General features: G+C 50.4%; 9 protein-coding genes across 9 annotated transcripts; all 9 read right to left on the reverse strand.

The window, feature by feature from the left end:
- Positions 1 to 539: 539 nt before the first annotated feature.
- Positions 540 to 3,404, reverse strand: TEOVI_000232200 (EF-hand domain containing protein, putative; the record flags this gene model as incomplete). Its single annotated transcript, XM_067225413.1, has 1 exon — positions 540 to 3,404. The coding sequence occupies one exon, from the start codon at positions 3,402 to 3,404 to the stop codon at positions 540 to 542; it is 2,865 nt and encodes a 954-aa protein (XP_067081514.1).
- A 425-nt stretch (positions 3,405 to 3,829) lies between these two features.
- On the reverse strand, positions 3,830 to 4,267 carry TEOVI_000232300 (uncharacterized protein; the record flags this gene model as incomplete). The annotated part of the gene is made up of 1 exon (XM_067225414.1): positions 3,830 to 4,267. The coding sequence occupies one exon, from the start codon at positions 4,265 to 4,267 to the stop codon at positions 3,830 to 3,832; it is 438 nt and encodes a 145-aa protein (XP_067081515.1).
- Positions 4,268 to 5,544: 1,277 nt separating this feature from the next.
- On the reverse strand, positions 5,545 to 6,942 carry TEOVI_000232400 (FHA domain containing protein, putative; the record flags this gene model as incomplete). Its single annotated transcript, XM_067225415.1, has 1 exon — positions 5,545 to 6,942. The coding sequence occupies one exon, from the start codon at positions 6,940 to 6,942 to the stop codon at positions 5,545 to 5,547; it is 1,398 nt and encodes a 465-aa protein (XP_067081516.1).
- Positions 6,943 to 7,153: 211 nt separating this feature from the next.
- Positions 7,154 to 7,885, reverse strand: TEOVI_000232500 (uncharacterized protein; the record flags this gene model as incomplete). The annotated part of the gene is made up of 1 exon (XM_067225416.1): positions 7,154 to 7,885. One exon carries the CDS (start codon positions 7,883 to 7,885, stop codon positions 7,154 to 7,156), a length of 732 nt encoding a protein of 243 aa, XP_067081517.1.
- Positions 7,886 to 8,362: 477 nt separating this feature from the next.
- Positions 8,363 to 8,953, reverse strand: TEOVI_000232600 (40S ribosomal protein S21, putative; the record flags this gene model as incomplete). Its single annotated transcript, XM_067225417.1, has 1 exon — positions 8,363 to 8,953. The coding sequence occupies one exon, from the start codon at positions 8,951 to 8,953 to the stop codon at positions 8,363 to 8,365; it is 591 nt and encodes a 196-aa protein (XP_067081518.1).
- Positions 8,954 to 9,344: 391 nt separating this feature from the next.
- Positions 9,345 to 9,890, reverse strand: TEOVI_000232700 (uncharacterized protein; the record flags this gene model as incomplete). The annotated part of the gene is made up of 1 exon (XM_067225418.1): positions 9,345 to 9,890. One exon carries the CDS (start codon positions 9,888 to 9,890, stop codon positions 9,345 to 9,347), a length of 546 nt encoding a protein of 181 aa, XP_067081519.1.
- An 830-nt stretch (positions 9,891 to 10,720) lies between these two features.
- TEOVI_000232800 (uncharacterized protein) lies at positions 10,721 to 11,968 on the reverse strand (the record flags this gene model as incomplete). The annotated part of the gene is made up of 1 exon (XM_067225419.1): positions 10,721 to 11,968. The coding sequence occupies one exon, from the start codon at positions 11,966 to 11,968 to the stop codon at positions 10,721 to 10,723; it is 1,248 nt and encodes a 415-aa protein (XP_067081520.1).
- Positions 11,969 to 12,440: 472 nt separating this feature from the next.
- TEOVI_000232900 (uncharacterized protein) lies at positions 12,441 to 14,093 on the reverse strand (the record flags this gene model as incomplete). The annotated part of the gene is made up of 1 exon (XM_067225420.1): positions 12,441 to 14,093. One exon carries the CDS (start codon positions 14,091 to 14,093, stop codon positions 12,441 to 12,443), a length of 1,653 nt encoding a protein of 550 aa, XP_067081521.1.
- A 1,288-nt stretch (positions 14,094 to 15,381) lies between these two features.
- TEOVI_000233000 (PUF nine target 1) lies at positions 15,382 to 16,974 on the reverse strand (the record flags this gene model as incomplete). The annotated part of the gene is made up of 1 exon (XM_067225421.1): positions 15,382 to 16,974. One exon carries the CDS (start codon positions 16,972 to 16,974, stop codon positions 15,382 to 15,384), a length of 1,593 nt encoding a protein of 530 aa, XP_067081522.1.
- Positions 16,975 to 17,008: the final 34 nt, after the last annotated feature.

Consider the following 17,008-nt stretch of genomic DNA (forward strand, 5'->3'; position numbering starts at 1 on the left):
TCTTTTCCACGCTCTTCTCTCTAGTTTAGCTGTTCCTTTTTTTTGTTTTTCTTTTTGGTAGGCGCCATGGGCTTACCTCTAGTAGGCCTTTCCGCTGCTTAAGCATATACATTCAAATTCAGTGTACATCCTGCTGCACCTCTAGTTGCGCTGCACGCATTGTAACATAGACAGTGTTTCTCAGTAATGGTAGTTCCGCAGTTCGGCATGGTGAACAAAACCAAGTGTTAACAACAATAACAATAATGGCAGAATACATTTGAGGTTACATTCGAAAAAGCCGTACGCTAACTACACGGTACCACCAGCGCACCTGTGATCAAGGGAGGAGTTATTTTGGTTGAAAATAAAAAAAAGAAAAGGAAAACACAACGCAACAGTAAAAAGAACAACCAGATCCCTCAAGGTGCTACGACTACACCAAATTTATTCCCCACTCCTCCGCCTCCTTTCCATTCCTGCCTTCCAAAAGGCAAAACCTCCTCCTCCCTCCCTCCTTCAGGGGCGCCCCCATAACGAAAGGCGGTGACGTTAAACAATTATTCAAAACGCGGATCATCAACCGCAGCTGAAAAATGAACGTAACCCATCTCCCCACCTCCTATGCTGTAGGTTTTGCGAAGCACATCTGCCTGTGCAGGACTCAGCTGTACACCGAGAGACATAAGCGTTGCAAAAAATTGTCCCTCCTTTACAAACCCCTTACGAGCCCTGTCGTATTGCCTGAACGCAGGAAGCGAGACGGATCGCCGAGAGGCGAGGGTACGGCGCACCCTATCCATCACAGATGCATGGAAAGATTTATCACCTTCTTCTGTCGCCTTTTCCGCCGGTGGGGCGGCTGCAATGTGGGGAAGATTTTCGGAATTCCCAGCGACCGCGTAAGCAGTAAAGGTTGTGGCGCTTCCACTGTCGTTCCGTTGCTGTGGCCCCATCCGCCGTGTAATGTTTTGCAACATATGTGTCACCACTGCCAGGAAGGTGGGGTAGTCCACATGATTTTCCATCTCCGGATGAGCAAAAGAGATTTCGAGCACCCTCAGTTCCTCCTCCGTAAGCTCGATACCGAGAATAGACAAGCAGTGCCTAAATCGTGAGTTTGTTACATGCCGGTGCCGCAATTCATCACCGTCTGGGAAAAACTCCGCGAGTCTCGGTTTGCGCTCTTGAAGAAAGTAACAGATCTTCAGCAGCACCTCATCCAGAAACTTTTCCTCATCCCCAACGTTTCGTTGTGTGCTGCCGGCGCATGTGGATGCTGGAAGTGACGCTGTGAAGGTTGCACCGTTGCCGTTGATAGTCTTTTGAAATTCACCTACAGCCAACTCGCCTAGGCCAATGTCCCCAACAAAACGCCTGTATTCGATGGACTCCTTGTCATCCGCCGCCGCGTAGTAACGAGACAGTAGATCAATCTCCGCTGCCGTCAGGGCAAAGCGATGGCGGGCAAGTCCCTGCTGGAAGTTTGTTCGGGTAATCTTCGCCCGGTGGAACCGGTCAAAGTCTGCAAAGAAGGGTAGCAGGAGAGCCTGGTGTGAGCTCACGTCGTGGGAAAGTCGAGCACGCAGTCGTCCAAGCTCCTCAAGTTCAGCAGCAGTAAGCTTATCATCGGGGTTCTGGATCGTTTCCTTTAGCGTAATAGCCGCCTCGCCCTTTGCACTACGGGATGCAGTAAAATCATATCTGGTGGAAACGGAAGGCACAGCCGACGGCGCTACCTGCCCGATATCAGCGATGAAGCGGTTCGTGTCAACGTGATCCCGCACCTTTGTGGAGGCGTATTCCTTCTTCAGCAGGTCCGCCTCACTGGGATGCAACTTCACACCGGCGATACCGAGAGCAACTATGAACTTGTCCGTTTGCACAGTCCCGCCGCGAAGCGGATCAAAGTCAAAGAAGAACTCACTCACACGCAGGTGACGTTCCTCCGCCTGCATTGCAATCTTCACCAACACATTCACTACCGTGTCGGCAGGAAGTGGCCGCGACAGCTCAACACTCTTTTGCAGCTCTGCCATAGCAGAAGAGTTTAAAATCCGCGACGCCCCCGTGTCCCATTTCACTTCATCTACGTCCATGACGAACTGGAAGTAATTTACCTCATCGGCGGGGCCGCCGTCGGGAGCGCGAATGGAATACCGCCTCACGAGAAGCTCGATCTCTTCCGGCTTCAGAAAAATTTTGTGAGTTGCCAGCGAGCGAATAAAGCGGGAAGCAGTGCATGTGCGGTGCTCGTAGATACCCTTCCGTGCGCGGTCGAAATCATGCATAGTTGGAACCAGATGAATACGGTTAGAACGAATAATCTGCCGCACCTTCCGCAACACCGCCTCCGTCTGTTGCTGCTCTTGTTGATTCGTTGCATCGATGAACTGCCCGGGCGCCCTTGTTTGTGCCAAATAGTTCGCTGAACCGCCGTCAGCCTCCGTGTGCCGCGGGTTGGTGTCAGCAAGGAACTGAACATAATTCACACGCACGAAAGGATTCTCATCCATTCCTGGCTTTTCAACCAAGGTTGATTCATCGGCATACGCTCGCGTGAGCATCGCTATGTTCTCCGCAGTAAGTTTTGCGTCAACAAGGCGGAGCTGGCCGAGGGCAGACTCAAACTGGGGTGCAGTGACAAAGCCCGTCTTGAAGTGATCATAGTCACGCAGGTAATCGTCACAGCGCAAGTGATACATAGAGAATTGTTCTCGCAACATGCGCAGCAAACCATCAACGGTGTGAAAGCCGCTTCGGCTCCGCAAAAAGTTCTTCAGTGGAGCAGCGGTGGGCGAATGTTGACTCATTTCTTGGGGCTTATCCTCGATGTCATTGCACCATGCAGAGTACAAAACATCCCCGTCCTCATTCTTATACTTCTTAATGAATAGCTTAATTACCTCCTCACGCAGTCCTTCAAACGGAATGCAGCGACGAAACACCGAGGCCGATACCTTACCGCTTCGGAAATGGTCAAAATCTTCAAAGCATTTACGCAACTGGAGCCCGCGCACCCGAGAGATATCACGGATCGATTGCATGGCGGCGCGCAACTGCGCCTCCTCTGCATCCGACAGCGAATTTGGCTTGCGCTTCAACGTGGTGAGCAACTCCGGAGGCGGTTCCTCTGCCTGCAGCGCCTGAAGGAAGTTCGTATAACTCACAAGAGACCCGGCACCACGTGGTGTCACTTCGCCTGAGCCCCCATGAGTGTATGGAGCTGCAAAGGCATCGGTAATTGCATCAAACTCTTCATCGCTGACCGGTATGTTATTAACGGCAAGTGCCCGACGCAACTGCCCTGCTGTGATACGGCCAGAGTTCAACTTGTCGAAATCGGTGAAGAAGTCATTGAGACGCAGGCGACGCTGGGCAGCATGCACTCGCACTCGTTGAAGTACGTCTCCTACTAGAGACATCGGTAAAGATGTCTGCAATCTAATCTACACACTCACTTAGAAGTTAGTGATGACGAAGCGGTACAATTCCTCTGGACCGACACACGCCTCGTTACGAATGAACTCTCCTACTACTTGGAGTTTCCTGGCGGTCACCGAAAGAGGGGAAAAAGAGAAAAACAAGATAACGCAAGAACGGGAGGTAAAGGACAAAACGGCTAGTATCTAAGGTACGCACGAGAAAAAAAAAAGTCGACGTGGGCTAATTCAGTGCACGGGAGAACAAATGGGAAAAGGAGGAGCATGGCTTGTTTTCATCCAATTTATCTTCTCTACTAGAGCCCTCACCACCGGTGCACCTCTCCCCTTTATACATCCCCCTACACAGTAGTAAGTTTGGAGTAAAAAGGGGGAAAAAATATACGGCACTAAGCGAGGCGTAACTCTCAATCATCCTCGATGTCTGCCTTCGGATGTTGCACCCTAAAAGGTAGTGAGGCATCTGCCCAAGAAATTATTTCACGAGGAAACAGCAACACCGTCAGTGCAACAGCAGTAACGCCGCCGTTACGCATCGCGCGGTAAGTCCCCCACGACGCGCTCTTCGCTGTAATGAATGCGCTTGCCGCACCGATGCCTAAAGAGGGAATAACCCACTGCTTCGTACGCACCGTTTCACCCACCGCCGATACGGGCACGGCGACGAAGCGGTCGGCTTGCTCGGCGTAGAGCTTAGCGGTTGCTACGTGACCTGAGACATTCAGTGCCGGACCGAGATAAGCAGCAGCCGCCCACACGTACTTTCTCACCGATGATACGCTGTGCCTGAGCCACGGCCACTCCCCTTCCCACTGCGACATCACACCACAGTCCTTGAGGCTCATGGAACTAAAAACTTGTAACTCTCCTACGAACTATGTGTTTACAAGCAAACTTAGATATGCCCGCACACGTGACACACACACACACACGAGTACCCCAGCGGTGGATCACCACTTCAGGTATGAAACTCCAACCGTTCTACTCTGAACACAACAAAAATGCGATAACTCACCCACTGGGTGCTTAATAGGTTGTCACGTCACACTTCGCGTGGTGGAGTTTATAATAGCAAGAGTTGAATGAAGGAGGGGTAGAATTCGATAGAGACGGGTGGCAATAAGGAAAGAACAGGGTGTTGAGCACTGGCAGACAACATTGAGAAGATTTGGAACTATCCAATGAAACACTCTCCTCCACGAGTGTTTTGTCGTATCAGTGTCGAAGTGGTACACACAGCAATCCGCATGAGAGAATAGTCAAGGAACCCTTCACTAAAAAGGTAGCAAACACTGAGATGCAAGTACGCTTTGCACGGGAAAACTTTAAAAAAGAAATGAAAAAGAGTGAACGGGCCTCCAGTTCCACGTGCACACGTAGTGCACTGCTGTTGTTGTAGCAACACGACTTACCCCCGACGGAAATATTGAACAAACTCAAATCCAACACATTTAGAATTTACACCCCGCCCCACACGTTCGCTTCCGCATGTCCGGGCAATCACCAAGAGGCGGGGGATTGGAGAGGTAACTCCCAACGACGCACATCTACGAGACAACCCCGCACCACACGTACACACAACTTTCTCCCTGCACGCGTACCAAAACGCACGAACGTTTGCTGCATACATTGCCACACCTGGTTCACGACTCTCGCCGCCGTTGGAAAACCATCCAAGCATGCAAGAGCTATGAAAGGGAACCCCACTCAGGCATTCGGTACCCATGTGAAATACCTTCAAGGTTTAAAAAAAACTATTTAACACACTACAACCGGTACCAATGCATTGTGTACCGCACTCCCAATACTTTTAAACTTGGACGTACCGACAGACTCACCAGTGGTACCACCACCCAATGGGCAAAACCTTTTGCAGGCACAACTCCAACACTCCAGTCCTTCTTCCTCCCATCCACAACCTCCCCCTCAGAACATTCAGCGTGGGAGCGCGCAAAAATAAAAGCGAATATGAGGAACGGATGACATGGAGCCACTATACCCTCGCCATCATCATATTCCTGACACAGAAGAGGTTGATGAAACCAGAGGCATTATTGTTAGTCCCTTTAAAAGAGGGTTTCGTCACCTACCATGCTCAACGCTCAAACTCCTCAAGGGAGCCTCACCTGCCAGCCGCACGTTTCCGTTTTATGCCTTTCTTCACTGCCGTCAGTCCCGGCAGTTCGAAGGGGAAAAAGAAGTCAGCTATCCCACAGCTTCCGTTATCCGGTACCAGTTGGCCAGACCTTGCTGTGCCACTCCTAGGCAACACAACGTCCTGCTCGTTCACATCAGCGGAAAGGAAAATGTCGTCCCAACCCTCCAATGAGGTCCGAGTGGGTTCCCTTTTGACAGAATCCCGCTTTAAAGCATCGGGTGCCTCTCCATGGGATGGAGTACGTGATGGCAAAGCGCGTTCACCGCCCCCTTTCATGCCTCGACTCCGTCCACCCTCACCACTGCAAGCCGCTGAATTCCCATCAAATCTCGCCCTTTGGCTTGACGCAAGGCTGCCACCTCCGACTCTCCTCCTCTTTATAACTATCGGTGACTGTGATCGGGTGACCTTTCCAGATGTACCACTTGGGGAACAATGAATGTTGACCACAGGTTTATCGGTATTCGAAGCACGTTCCGCGGATCCTACAGCACGCGTATTGACATCACCGTTGTCTTTCAATGGGGCGACAGCGGGAGAGCCCATACTCGAGGCCTCACCCTCACCCTTCGCCTCCGTGTTGGCACTTTCCGCCAAACTGCAAGGGGAAGAAACGAACGGCGGTGTCGGCAGGTAATCCATTGCAGTTGGGAGACAACACAACAACTGCTGGATGCGTTGAATGTGTTCCCCTTCACATAGGCAGCGTGCGAATACGTGGAAACGTAAAAGTAGTTGATCACTCGAAAGCGACTCTTCCGCACCCAGTTTAGAGCCAGGGCCAAACTCTATCGTAAGAAGCGGCTGCTTCCACGATGTTCCAGAGGAGGGATCGAAGAGTACTGAAGGTGATGTATCCCCAGTTGCCAAGCGCTTGCCGTTCACAAATGTTCCATTTTTACTTCCACAATCACGGACGCTAAGAGCACACCACAACCCCGCGTCCGGTGAACCACGCAGCGGTTCTCGACCAGCGAGTTGCACGACACAGTGCCGACGCGAGAGAAATGAACCCAGCAGCTCCCCTTCAAACTGTATTACTCCACTGTTCTCCCTGGGATCCCTACCAAGTGGAAGGAGGCAAACGAGAGGAAGATTTGCCATCCCACATCGATTCCCTCCACCTGTAGAGTTGAAGTTCTGAGAGGGAAGTGAGCAACCGTTCTCCGTGCTTCTAGATAGGAAGCGAGCCACAAGACGGCACCGTTTGTAACCACTCACTGAGGAACTTCGGACACGCATCGGTAACAAACCCGAAGGAGTCTCCTCCAGGCACTTTGTTGGCTGGGATACTGTTGCACTCAAACCGCCCAGGTCCGCAAGTGCCTTCAGGTTATGTGCAGCAACTATAGCAATCTCCATTGCCTTCCACGAGGAACTTCCCCTTTAATGAAGAATTGCTTCAACGAACATAAAGAAGGTTGACAAAAGACAGTACATAACACGAATAAATCAAAGGTCACACACACACAATATAAGCACAGTAAATGAGAATTGCATTAACCCCACAAAAGTAAATGTGCACTTGCACACATCGCTCACAATGGACGAAACTGTGCAACAACGCGCACCACTAACCCTTCGTGTCGCCCTTAACTTGATCACTTGGATTTGAAAGAAAATAACCCTTCTCCTGTTCCCGCCGGGTGCGAAGGTAATTCCGCTGTTCCTCCACAGAAGAAGTAATGGCACGTAAAAACTCCTGCTTCTTGTTCTCATCCCTAGAAAGCTCGTACAAGTGATAGTCCTCCGCCTCTCCGAAGTTCGTCAGTGCACGCCAATAGTCATTCCATAGGTGATTCAGACCACACCGTATCAAGCGGCGATAAAATGGCACACATTGGGGCACTTCCGTACTTGTCTCAACCTCCCGGTTTGTATTGTAGCATTCCATGAGGGACACGTGGTGCGAAGCACAACTGGAGTGGAGTGCAGCATTTTGTAGCAAAGTTTCATGGTTAAGCCGCGACCCCATGCACCCTACGTAGGCATTGTGCGTAGCGCGGCATTTCTTTTCGTTTATGCTGTTCCTCGTGTTAATTTCACGGCGATCATCACCATGTTCTATCAGATTATGCTTCTCGAGGCACGCTGTGTATTCATCGAGTTGCTTGTAACAAATATATGCGTTAAGGTTCTGTCTCAGCATGAAGTTATTGTGCGCCTCCTCAACAGCGGGATCGGGGTCACTCCCCCGATCTGCAATCGCCTCCCTCTGCTCCGCTCGCCATTGGTCAAAGAGATCCATGGAAAACTGGGAATGCTTCGACGCTGCATTCAGAGGCCGCCAAGCATTAGCAGACATTGCACGGGGGAATCAGAGGCCCTCCTAAAGAAAAAAGCAATAGCCCGTTGGCCGCAAGAACAAAAGAACAGAGAAGGAAAGGGAAAAGGAAGAAAAAAAGAAGTTGAACAGTGATAATGAGTGTTTTGCAGCCCGTGCAGGCGAATGCAGCGTTCGTCTCTCGTACTGATGTCCGGGTCCACCTTACCGTCTAAGTGAAGTGAGATGGACTGCGGAGTACGACGCCTTGGCAGGTAGATATAAAGTGAAAATAAAATGCTGTTGCCAGAAGAAATTAAGCCGAGAGAAAAAATTTTATCTGTTTGGTGGGCATCGCTCTCCTTATTGGTCTCCCCCCGGCGTTTCGCATCCCGCTGTTTTGCCCTTGCCAAATAGACATGGCGAGAGCGCCACAGAAAAGATGTGAAGATATGCACAAAGGGGTGATCCTTTGGGAAACCTCAAATAAATGATGGTTCAGGTCCAACCTAAAAAGCATCACTTCCGTTGAGGTGCAGCTTTCCCGCTACGACCCTGAGGTGCCCTCCTGTCACCGCCGCGCTGCTGCTGCTGCTGCTGCCGTTGTTGTTGTTGCTGCTGCGGTTTCTGCCTCTGTTGACCCTGGCGTTGACGGTTGCCCTCCTCAGTTCTGGCGGGCCTCCCTCCCTGTCGTTGTGCCTGCTGTGGACGGCCAGTGGGCTTCTGTGCAGCTCCACGCTGGGCAGCACCCTTAGTTTGACCAGCCGCGTTACGGCCACCCTTCTGCTGAGTGCGGGCACCTGAGGCAACCTTCAGGTTCTTGGTTTTCTTGGCGCGAGGTTTCTTGCCAGTCTTGATGCGGACAATACCCTTAGCGATTGCTAGGTGATTGATGGCATGATCCGACTCACCCTGGCAGCGAAGGTAACCAGCGATGCAAAGCGTAGTCGTCGTACCATCAATCACACCGTTCGGATCGACATTTGCAATGGCAATCTGCACAGCAGAGTGATCGAACGAGGTAATGAGGCTGTTCGTCGCGTGGCATTTGCGCGGAATGTACAGGTCCACGTTCACGCCTTCCTCATTGTAGGTCCCGATGGTCGCCATGGCGAAGTGTGAAAAAAGCGTCTTAAAAGGATGAAAAATACGGGACAGTGTTACAGTATATTGACCAAGTGCACTAACTCTGGCAAAGAGTCTCGCGGTAAGTGAAGCAACTATGAGTAAATTTCAGTTGTGGGTAATAATGAAACACTCGCAACAACTTGTTCCCAAAACCAGAATACGTAGGAGAGGAGGTGTCGCGAGTTGTGCAAATGGACATAGTTCCTCGATGGAACTCAGTTGTGGGAAGTCGGGAACCGACGCCTGCACGGGGAAAACGATGACGAACATAGCGATATCATAAGTTCCCGCTAACGTTGTTTCACGAAAGCAACGAGGTGAAGGAAACACGTATCCCTTTCACCCCTGTGGTTTTTGCCTTGTGGAATAAAGCTCACTCTTTCTTGACCTCATCGAATGAGAACTGCCCGAGAAGGGCTTCAACCGATTCCGTTTCCTCTGGGTGTGGTCTGGTGGGCGCCTGCGGTTGTTGAGAAAAAAAATACTCCAAGGGGGGAACATTTTCCCCGAAACCGTCGGCGCACGCGGGGGGTGGGACTGACGTCGGTGCTGTTGAAGGGACTGCCGGATTCTCGAAATCAGCAGCACCAGTTCTGTCACCAGCGTGTGGTGGCGAGTCAAGAACCGTATTGCCGACGTGCTCCGGTATGTCGTCTAAGCCCATCTCCGCAGCTACAGACAGTAGTAGTTGTACTCGCTTTTGGTACACCTCCATTCGTTGTCTTACTTGAAAAAGAAAAAAGCGATCTTTATCATTGTCACTTTCTGGGCTAACATCTTTGCATATATTCGTGATGATCTCCATTGCGGCAATGTAATTCCTTGCGGCCACAAGTGGGTTTCCATCAGGAGTTTCCTCTGCGCGGGCACGGTAGATAAGGCCACTCGCTTCTTCGATCCGCTTTTCTAAAGTCGTCATTGTGACGAGGCACAACTATTTACTTGACAACCAGTGGCGAGAATAAGGAAACAACGGGCAAGGCGTAAAGATTTTTATACATGAAGCTGCAAGCATAAATATTTTTTCTGTTGATTTGGCCGCATGTGCCCCTTCCCACCCTCTCTCCTCGAAGACACAGAACGCTTTGACAGGTACACAGTGAGAGACCGCAACGCAGAACACGAAGAACTAACGTGAGGGAATAAGAAAGGAAAACAAAGACGGAATGCCCCGCCGATGATAACATTTGACAGGAAAATAGGCCACATGTGCAAGGGTGAATATGAAAAAACGCAAAGGCGGATGAAGTCACATTCATTCTTCCCCCCAACACAATTTCTCCTCTTCTCGACAGCATTATTGCATTCCTTGCAGTATGCCGCTGCCATCGCAGCGAAGATATCGCGTCCAACACAAATATATATATATTTCATTATATATGTAATACATCTGGTACAAGCGGCTGCAGCACAACGGGAATACGGAAAACCGGAAGGTATCACGAAAGGCGTCAGTGGCAGGAAATAAATCACAAAAACAAACTATTTACATGACAAAAATAAAGCAAAATAAGAAAACAAGATAAAACGATGCCCTCACCACACACAAACACACAAACTTTGCCACCATACCCAAGACCACGTATCGATACACCGCTCAGGCAGTTGCACAACGGTGATGCGATACAAAAACTTTGCCGGACTCGTCTACAACAGATCGGTGAAAGCCTCAAGGCACACACACGTCCACACAAGCGGATAGTGTTAACTAATGTTTGTTTCTCCCCTCCGCGGGAGCGGGATCAGCGTTCATTGATGTGCGCGGTGATTCAATTTGTGGCGGTGAGGATCGGCTTTATCAACATCAATACGCTTTTCGATTATCCTCATCCGCCTCCAGGTTTGCAGATCAATATCCGAGTCCAGTGCCCTCTGTTTGTGCACATATCCGTGTGAATTACGAAGTGTACCCAACCTGTGCATGCGCTTTGTCAGCGTTCCCGCGTTTGTCGTTGCGGCACGGCGGTTGGTGGGGTCACTCTCGTCGTTCGGATCGTGGTTTCCGGCCTGTACCGCGGCGTCTGGAAGCTCGGGAAGCACCGCTTGATCGATGTAGTTGCTCTTATACATGCTCATCTTCACATGACCTTCATTCTCGAGTCGCCGGGTTACTCCACAATAGGGCTGAGCCGCTTTATCGATCGCAATGGGATTCGTTGTATCGGGCATAGGATTAGTAGCCTTGGCCGCCGCCTTCTTCCTACCGGCAAGAAGGGCTAACAGTTCAGCCTTATTCTGTATTGTCCCTATTAGATGGCCGTTCTGGGAGTTTGTAAGTCCACATGGAAGTTGAGACGGGTAAACAAGACTTTTATCCCCATACACCCATGAAGTGCAGTAGTAATCAGTCGGATGCCCCCCTGTTGTTAATTGCGGGCGGCGCGAAGCCAACAAATCTTCCTTATTTGCTGGTAGTCCCTCCAAACTTGGCTTTGGTTTCGGTGCGAGCGACTCGATGGATGTTATTTTGGGGGCCACTTCCGCCATCTTGCGCAATTCCTCCTCTGTCGGAGGGATTGCCAGTAAGTTAGGGCTGAAAGCAGTTGCCTTGGCGCCCGCGTACAGTTGTGGTTCTCCACCGATCGACCGACCATTATAAACATAATCTGTTTTGTATGTTGTGTTCGGGGGAACTCCGTCGCCAGTTGAGCACCCCATTACATGAGTTGAGCGCCCGTGCACAAAAGCGGTTTCCGGCTCACCTGCCCGGCAGCACGACTGCAGGATGTCACGGAAGTCTTTCCCTTCTACATCGTGTTTTACGTAGTGGGAGCGGTAAGTTGTTCCCTCGCCACCGGTTTGAGCTCCTGCTCGAAATATGGGTCGGTTCCGAACTTCGCCGCTCACGGTGAAATTTGATTTTTTCTCTCCTTGGCCGCTCGGATCGATGTCTCGATTGTAGTCATAATCGTAACGTGTCATGTAAAGGTCTAGCATGTTCGCCTTGGGGTGAGGCGGAGGTGACATTATCAAGTCCGATTTAGACCCACCGAACATTTTGACTCCCAAAATCTACAGTTTATAGTGGATATGCACCTTGAAACGGATGTACCTGCGTCACCGCTGCGTACTTACCAGCAAAAAAGAGAGCGATGGACCTAAAAGAAAATGAGGATACAACACATGAGAATAAAGGGGAAGGGGGTAACAACATGTAGACCTGGTCACGGTATGTTGGTTACCATTCTTCACAATTAACTGAAGACCAAAAAGAATAGGAACAGGTAAGGATCCACGTCTAACGCAACGGATATCAGTTTATCGTGAAGTGCTGCCCACACGCACCTGTACGACCGTCCCCGGTGGGAAAAGAATAAGCAAACGCCGTCGCTTCATATTCCCGGGCGCTCCCCTCTGGTGCATCGAAGGTGGAGAAACCTCTCTTCCCTTTCCCGAAAAGGGGGGCTTGTGTTTTCCTCCTCGTTTCGGCGGCAGGCGCCGCCATCGTCATGCCAGTGGTACTTCATTGTCAGTTAGTCACTGCAGGCTCAGCAAGCATCCGAACAATCCGTTGCACAGTCCACGGTCCTACACACTGGTCACAGTAATTTCCAGAAGAGCGCGCGTTCGGTCGTGTCTCCGAAAGAAACTTACTTTGATGAACCCGCAGCAAGTCAATTGCTTCAACGAACCGCTCATGGGGGTTTGTGCCGTAATAATCGATGAAAGCAAGCGGCTGACTGCTCTGTTGCTCCTCCGTTAGTAAATTCGACTTCCAGTACGCCACAGCCTTCAAAAACAAAGTGAAAAGAAACGGGGAGGGAAGGCCCGTATCTTTAGAAATGTTTCTGCCGATATCCTGCTGTACTTCCGTGCCAAAGCTCCTCAGCATACTTTCCACAGCTGGTACAACTCCCACTGAGGCTTCACTCAGCAACCCCCCATCACCAGACCTCTTTCCCACAACATAAGAGCTCGTCAATTGACCATCGTCTTCCCGCAGTCGCTCAGCAGCCGTCACGGCGGCTGAAGTCGGTGGGGTCGTCTCCTTCGAGTCGCAGTGTTCTGCTGCTGCCGGAAGTTGCGACCAATCAGCGACCGCATCGCCCACCACTTCCTGAAGTTCCCGTAAGAACTCCCTCCAGCCACTACTATCCGCATTTGCGACGGGCCCTGGTGGAACCGGCACCGTTCCCACGTCTGTTGAGCCTTGTTGCTCTCGCCGCCTCAACTCCCGCAGTCCATATACTTCACGAAGTGATCGCCCGCAATTACAGCCGACAAGCGGTGCTACGAAGCTGACGATTGGGTCACCCTCGGGAATATTAACGGGAAACTTTCTTACCCACGGTAGCCCCCACGCTACGCCCACGAACTGGACAAAAGCAGACCACGCAGACAAATAATATAACCGATCAGATGCCACGGCAAACACGGTGGCCAGCCACATGTGCTCGAACGCTGGTCGCACCATAAATCCGCCGAGGTGCGGTAACTCCCAAGACTGCACATCATCACAAGTAGGTTCCAATAGTTGATTGTCTCCCCACGAATAGTACTCTCTGAGTTCAGAAAGCGAGAGCTGCAGAAGCGGCGTACTTTGGTAGTAAGAAGGTTTTTTTGTCATACACGGGCTCGGAACAGGAAGGAGGAAAACCTCACCCTGTTCGCTGTAACCAAGTACCACAGCAGTGCGGCAAGCCTCAGCGTAGGGGGTATGTTCCTTATCCGCTAAATGAAGTTGAAAGAGGAGCCCACCAGTGAGCGCCGGATCTCGTATTGAAAGCAAAGTACCGTGAACAGGAAAGGAGACAGACGTCATGTCTTGGCCGTCGTGCGTACCGACGCCCGCCACCGCATCATCTTCCCGGCACCCTTGCAAGTTGCTTCGGCCAATACGTGGAGAAGACGTGCAGCCGCTGAAATTACTTTCGTAAGGACTTCCGCCACGGTAGCTACAGGAGCTGGCGCTGCTCACATAACTTTCACTGCACTCAGATTCCACAAAATCACTCTCCGCACCGCTACCATCGTTGCCGTTTACACCATCAACACATATCTTAACCTTCTCGCCCTTCCATATTGGCTGCAGGCAGTGAGTAACACCTGTATTATCGCGTAACAAAACAGTAGATTTGTCCGCGCCGTATCCGGCAAACTTCAATTCATGTCGAAGTTGCATAAACTCCACCTTTGTCACTATCCTGTGAAAGCAGGTACACAGACCGAAAAAAGAGAGGATACGAAAAAAAAAAAGTAAAAGTAAGAGCGGTAAACGAAACTGCTACACCTCAGCAACACGGAGGGAGTGTCAGTAGGAACGTACGCCTCTGCCATTCCCAGTTGCGTAAAAGCGCTCAGAGGGTTAATAACCACACCTCACTCGGAGCCCCTTGAAGACATGGACGGCAGCACATCGGTACCGTGCGCATGACGTTTAATTAATCAAGCACCATTTCACCTCCGAATGCCCCCAACGCGCATTACGGTGCGTCTCAGCTACACACACACACACACACTCATTCCGCAAATACATGTCTACAGACGTGAATGTATTCATATGCGCACTAAACATCAAGCAGGTCAGACACAAATGTGAGCGCATTTATACATTTCTCGAAAAAGCGGGAGGCACACCCTCCAACCCCTACATCATGTAAATGCTCAATGCCACATGCGTTTCTAGTAAGCTAAACACAAGTCAGGTAAGGTAAAAGGGAGCAGCAAAAGACAAAGGGGGCTAATCAACAACAAGGAATACGGCATAATAGCGTGAACCAAGAGCAATTGCTTGAGATAACAGATGTAGTAAAGACAACGCTGGCAGTTCCTTTCAGAAAAAGGTCACGCCCTTCCCTGTTAATATTAGTCACTCCCCGCAAATTTCTTCCCCTCCCATCCCCTCATAACGGGCAATTTTCGCAACAGAAACCACGAGGAGAGTGACCATCGGACGCAAAAAAAAACAGAGAGAAAGGAGCGCAACAAAGAATACAGGAAAACTAAACAACAACAAAAATGGTACAATGTTACATTACAACACCCGCTGCAGAATTTTTGTGAACGGAAACTCATAGCAGGGTAAGGCCAGCGGAAAGACACACCCACGACTGCACTACCCGGTATTAGCGTGTGGAAAACAGTCGACCAGCAACCATATACAAGAAATCAGTGCGACGTCGGGAAAAGTAGAAGAGTAATAATGAGAGTAAAAGGAGGAAAGGAAAAAACCGACAGTCGAAAAATAGAAATCAATAAAATAAAAGTGAGGCGCAAGGAATCTCAGCTGTTTCAAACTGGAAAGGACATAAACTACGGTCAAACTCTGTTGCTCTCCCTAACCTCATCGAAAGAAGAAAAATGTGATTAAAAAAACAAACATTTCTGTGTATCCCCCCTCTGTTTGCATCTGGGACGAGATGCCAACACCAGAAGATAGTCCTCTTCGTATAACTCTCTCCATCTATGCATTAGCCGTTCTCACTGCTCACGGTTTGTCCTGGAGCTCCCGACGATGGTGTCGTCAATGATGCGCGCATTAATGCTGACGGTGCAATTCCCAACTTCACATTCTGTGGAGAAACCATGGATGACGCCACGCTATCACTATTTTCGGTGATGCTGCTGCTGCCACCCCTAACACCACATTCGCTGGCTCCACTCTCACTCATCTGAACACCCTCCACAACACCCTTTCGTAGGAACTCCCTTGCTTTTCGCAACAACTCCTTCTTGTCCATACCCTCCCAATCCCGCAGCGGCTTCGACAATGGGCTGTATTCCAACACGGGGAAAGAGAGCCCACCCAAGTGCGAAGCGTATATGCTCTTTCTACGGGGTTGTCTATGACTAATAACGACACGGTGGAATAGGTCGAGGCCTTTATGGCGGCTGTCTCGCCCGTATCGTGCGCTATTATGTGTTTCCCGCGGTGGAAGGCTACCATGAACCTCCACAACACCGGTACGTGGTGGCGGTCCCTTAAGGGCACCACAGGCACCTGATGTTGATATTAACTCACTCCCTTTTGGTAGAACAAGGGCTCCCTCCTCCTCCTCACGCGCCATGTCAATCAGATAGGATTTTAGGTCGAGTATGTGCTTGTCATCCACCTCCGAGGGGTATAAAGCATGTTCAAAATGCGCAGCCCGCAAAAGAGCTAAGCGAGCCGGCTCCCTCTTCTTCTTCTTTGGAATTAGGTCCCCCGAATCTCTCCGCAGCGCCGTGCATAAGGGCGCCTGTGCTGTTAACGGCGCGGCAGCTAGCATCTTGGCTCCACATTTGATATCCTCATAGGCGTTTTGCAATTCTTTCTGTGCGATACTACTCAACCTCTGCTGCTGCTCACTGTTGTAAAACGTTGCTCGATCGTATACTCGCTGCATCACATGTTCTTCAACATACTTCTTGAGCGACTCCACATGAGTGGTATCCAACACAGCGAAGTCGGCGAGAGGAGACTTGTTGCAGTAGTCTCTCTGGATGGCAAGTAGGATGTTTTTTGGATGTTTAAAGCGACTCATAGCAGAGGCAGAGTACTGGTTAAAGACGTGTTGGTCAAGGTTGGGGTCAGGTGCCCACACATAACCCTCACAGGCCCCAATGTAACGTGTGTTATGGCGTAGTTGATAAGCGCATTCGAGACTGGCCATAAAACACGAATCAAAGACCATCGCCTCAAATTTTCGCTTGCCGAGAATGGAGGCGAGCTCATGGCATTGCAACGCCAGTTTGTTCTCCTCTAATTCCAGGTAATCTCCCATCCCATGACCACCGTACACAAAATAACTCCGACCGGGGTCGTGGCAACGCTGTAGAAAGTCTTCAAGCATGTCCTGACGATAGCCAACAACATTTTCGTAGTTCTTCAATGTGTAGTCGCTCCCAGTGATACTTGCTTCAAAGCTCCCACCACTGGAGTTAAAGGCAAGCATGCAAAGATCGGTAACGCCCTTTACCTTCCTCATTTGCTGAAACTTCCAGAATGGCCACCCCGACACATTTTTAATGCAACTGCAGACCACGATGAGGCGGTTATTTGGTCGTGGGGCTCGGGACAACATTACGTTACTGCTGGCCGTAACTGTGTTTACTTAT

The sequence above is a fragment of the Trypanosoma equiperdum genome (assembly GCF_001457755.1).
Source record: "Trypanosoma equiperdum strain OVI genome assembly, contig: ctg_549, whole genome shotgun sequence".
NCBI lineage: Eukaryota > Euglenozoa > Kinetoplastea > Trypanosomatida > Trypanosomatidae > Trypanosoma > Trypanosoma equiperdum.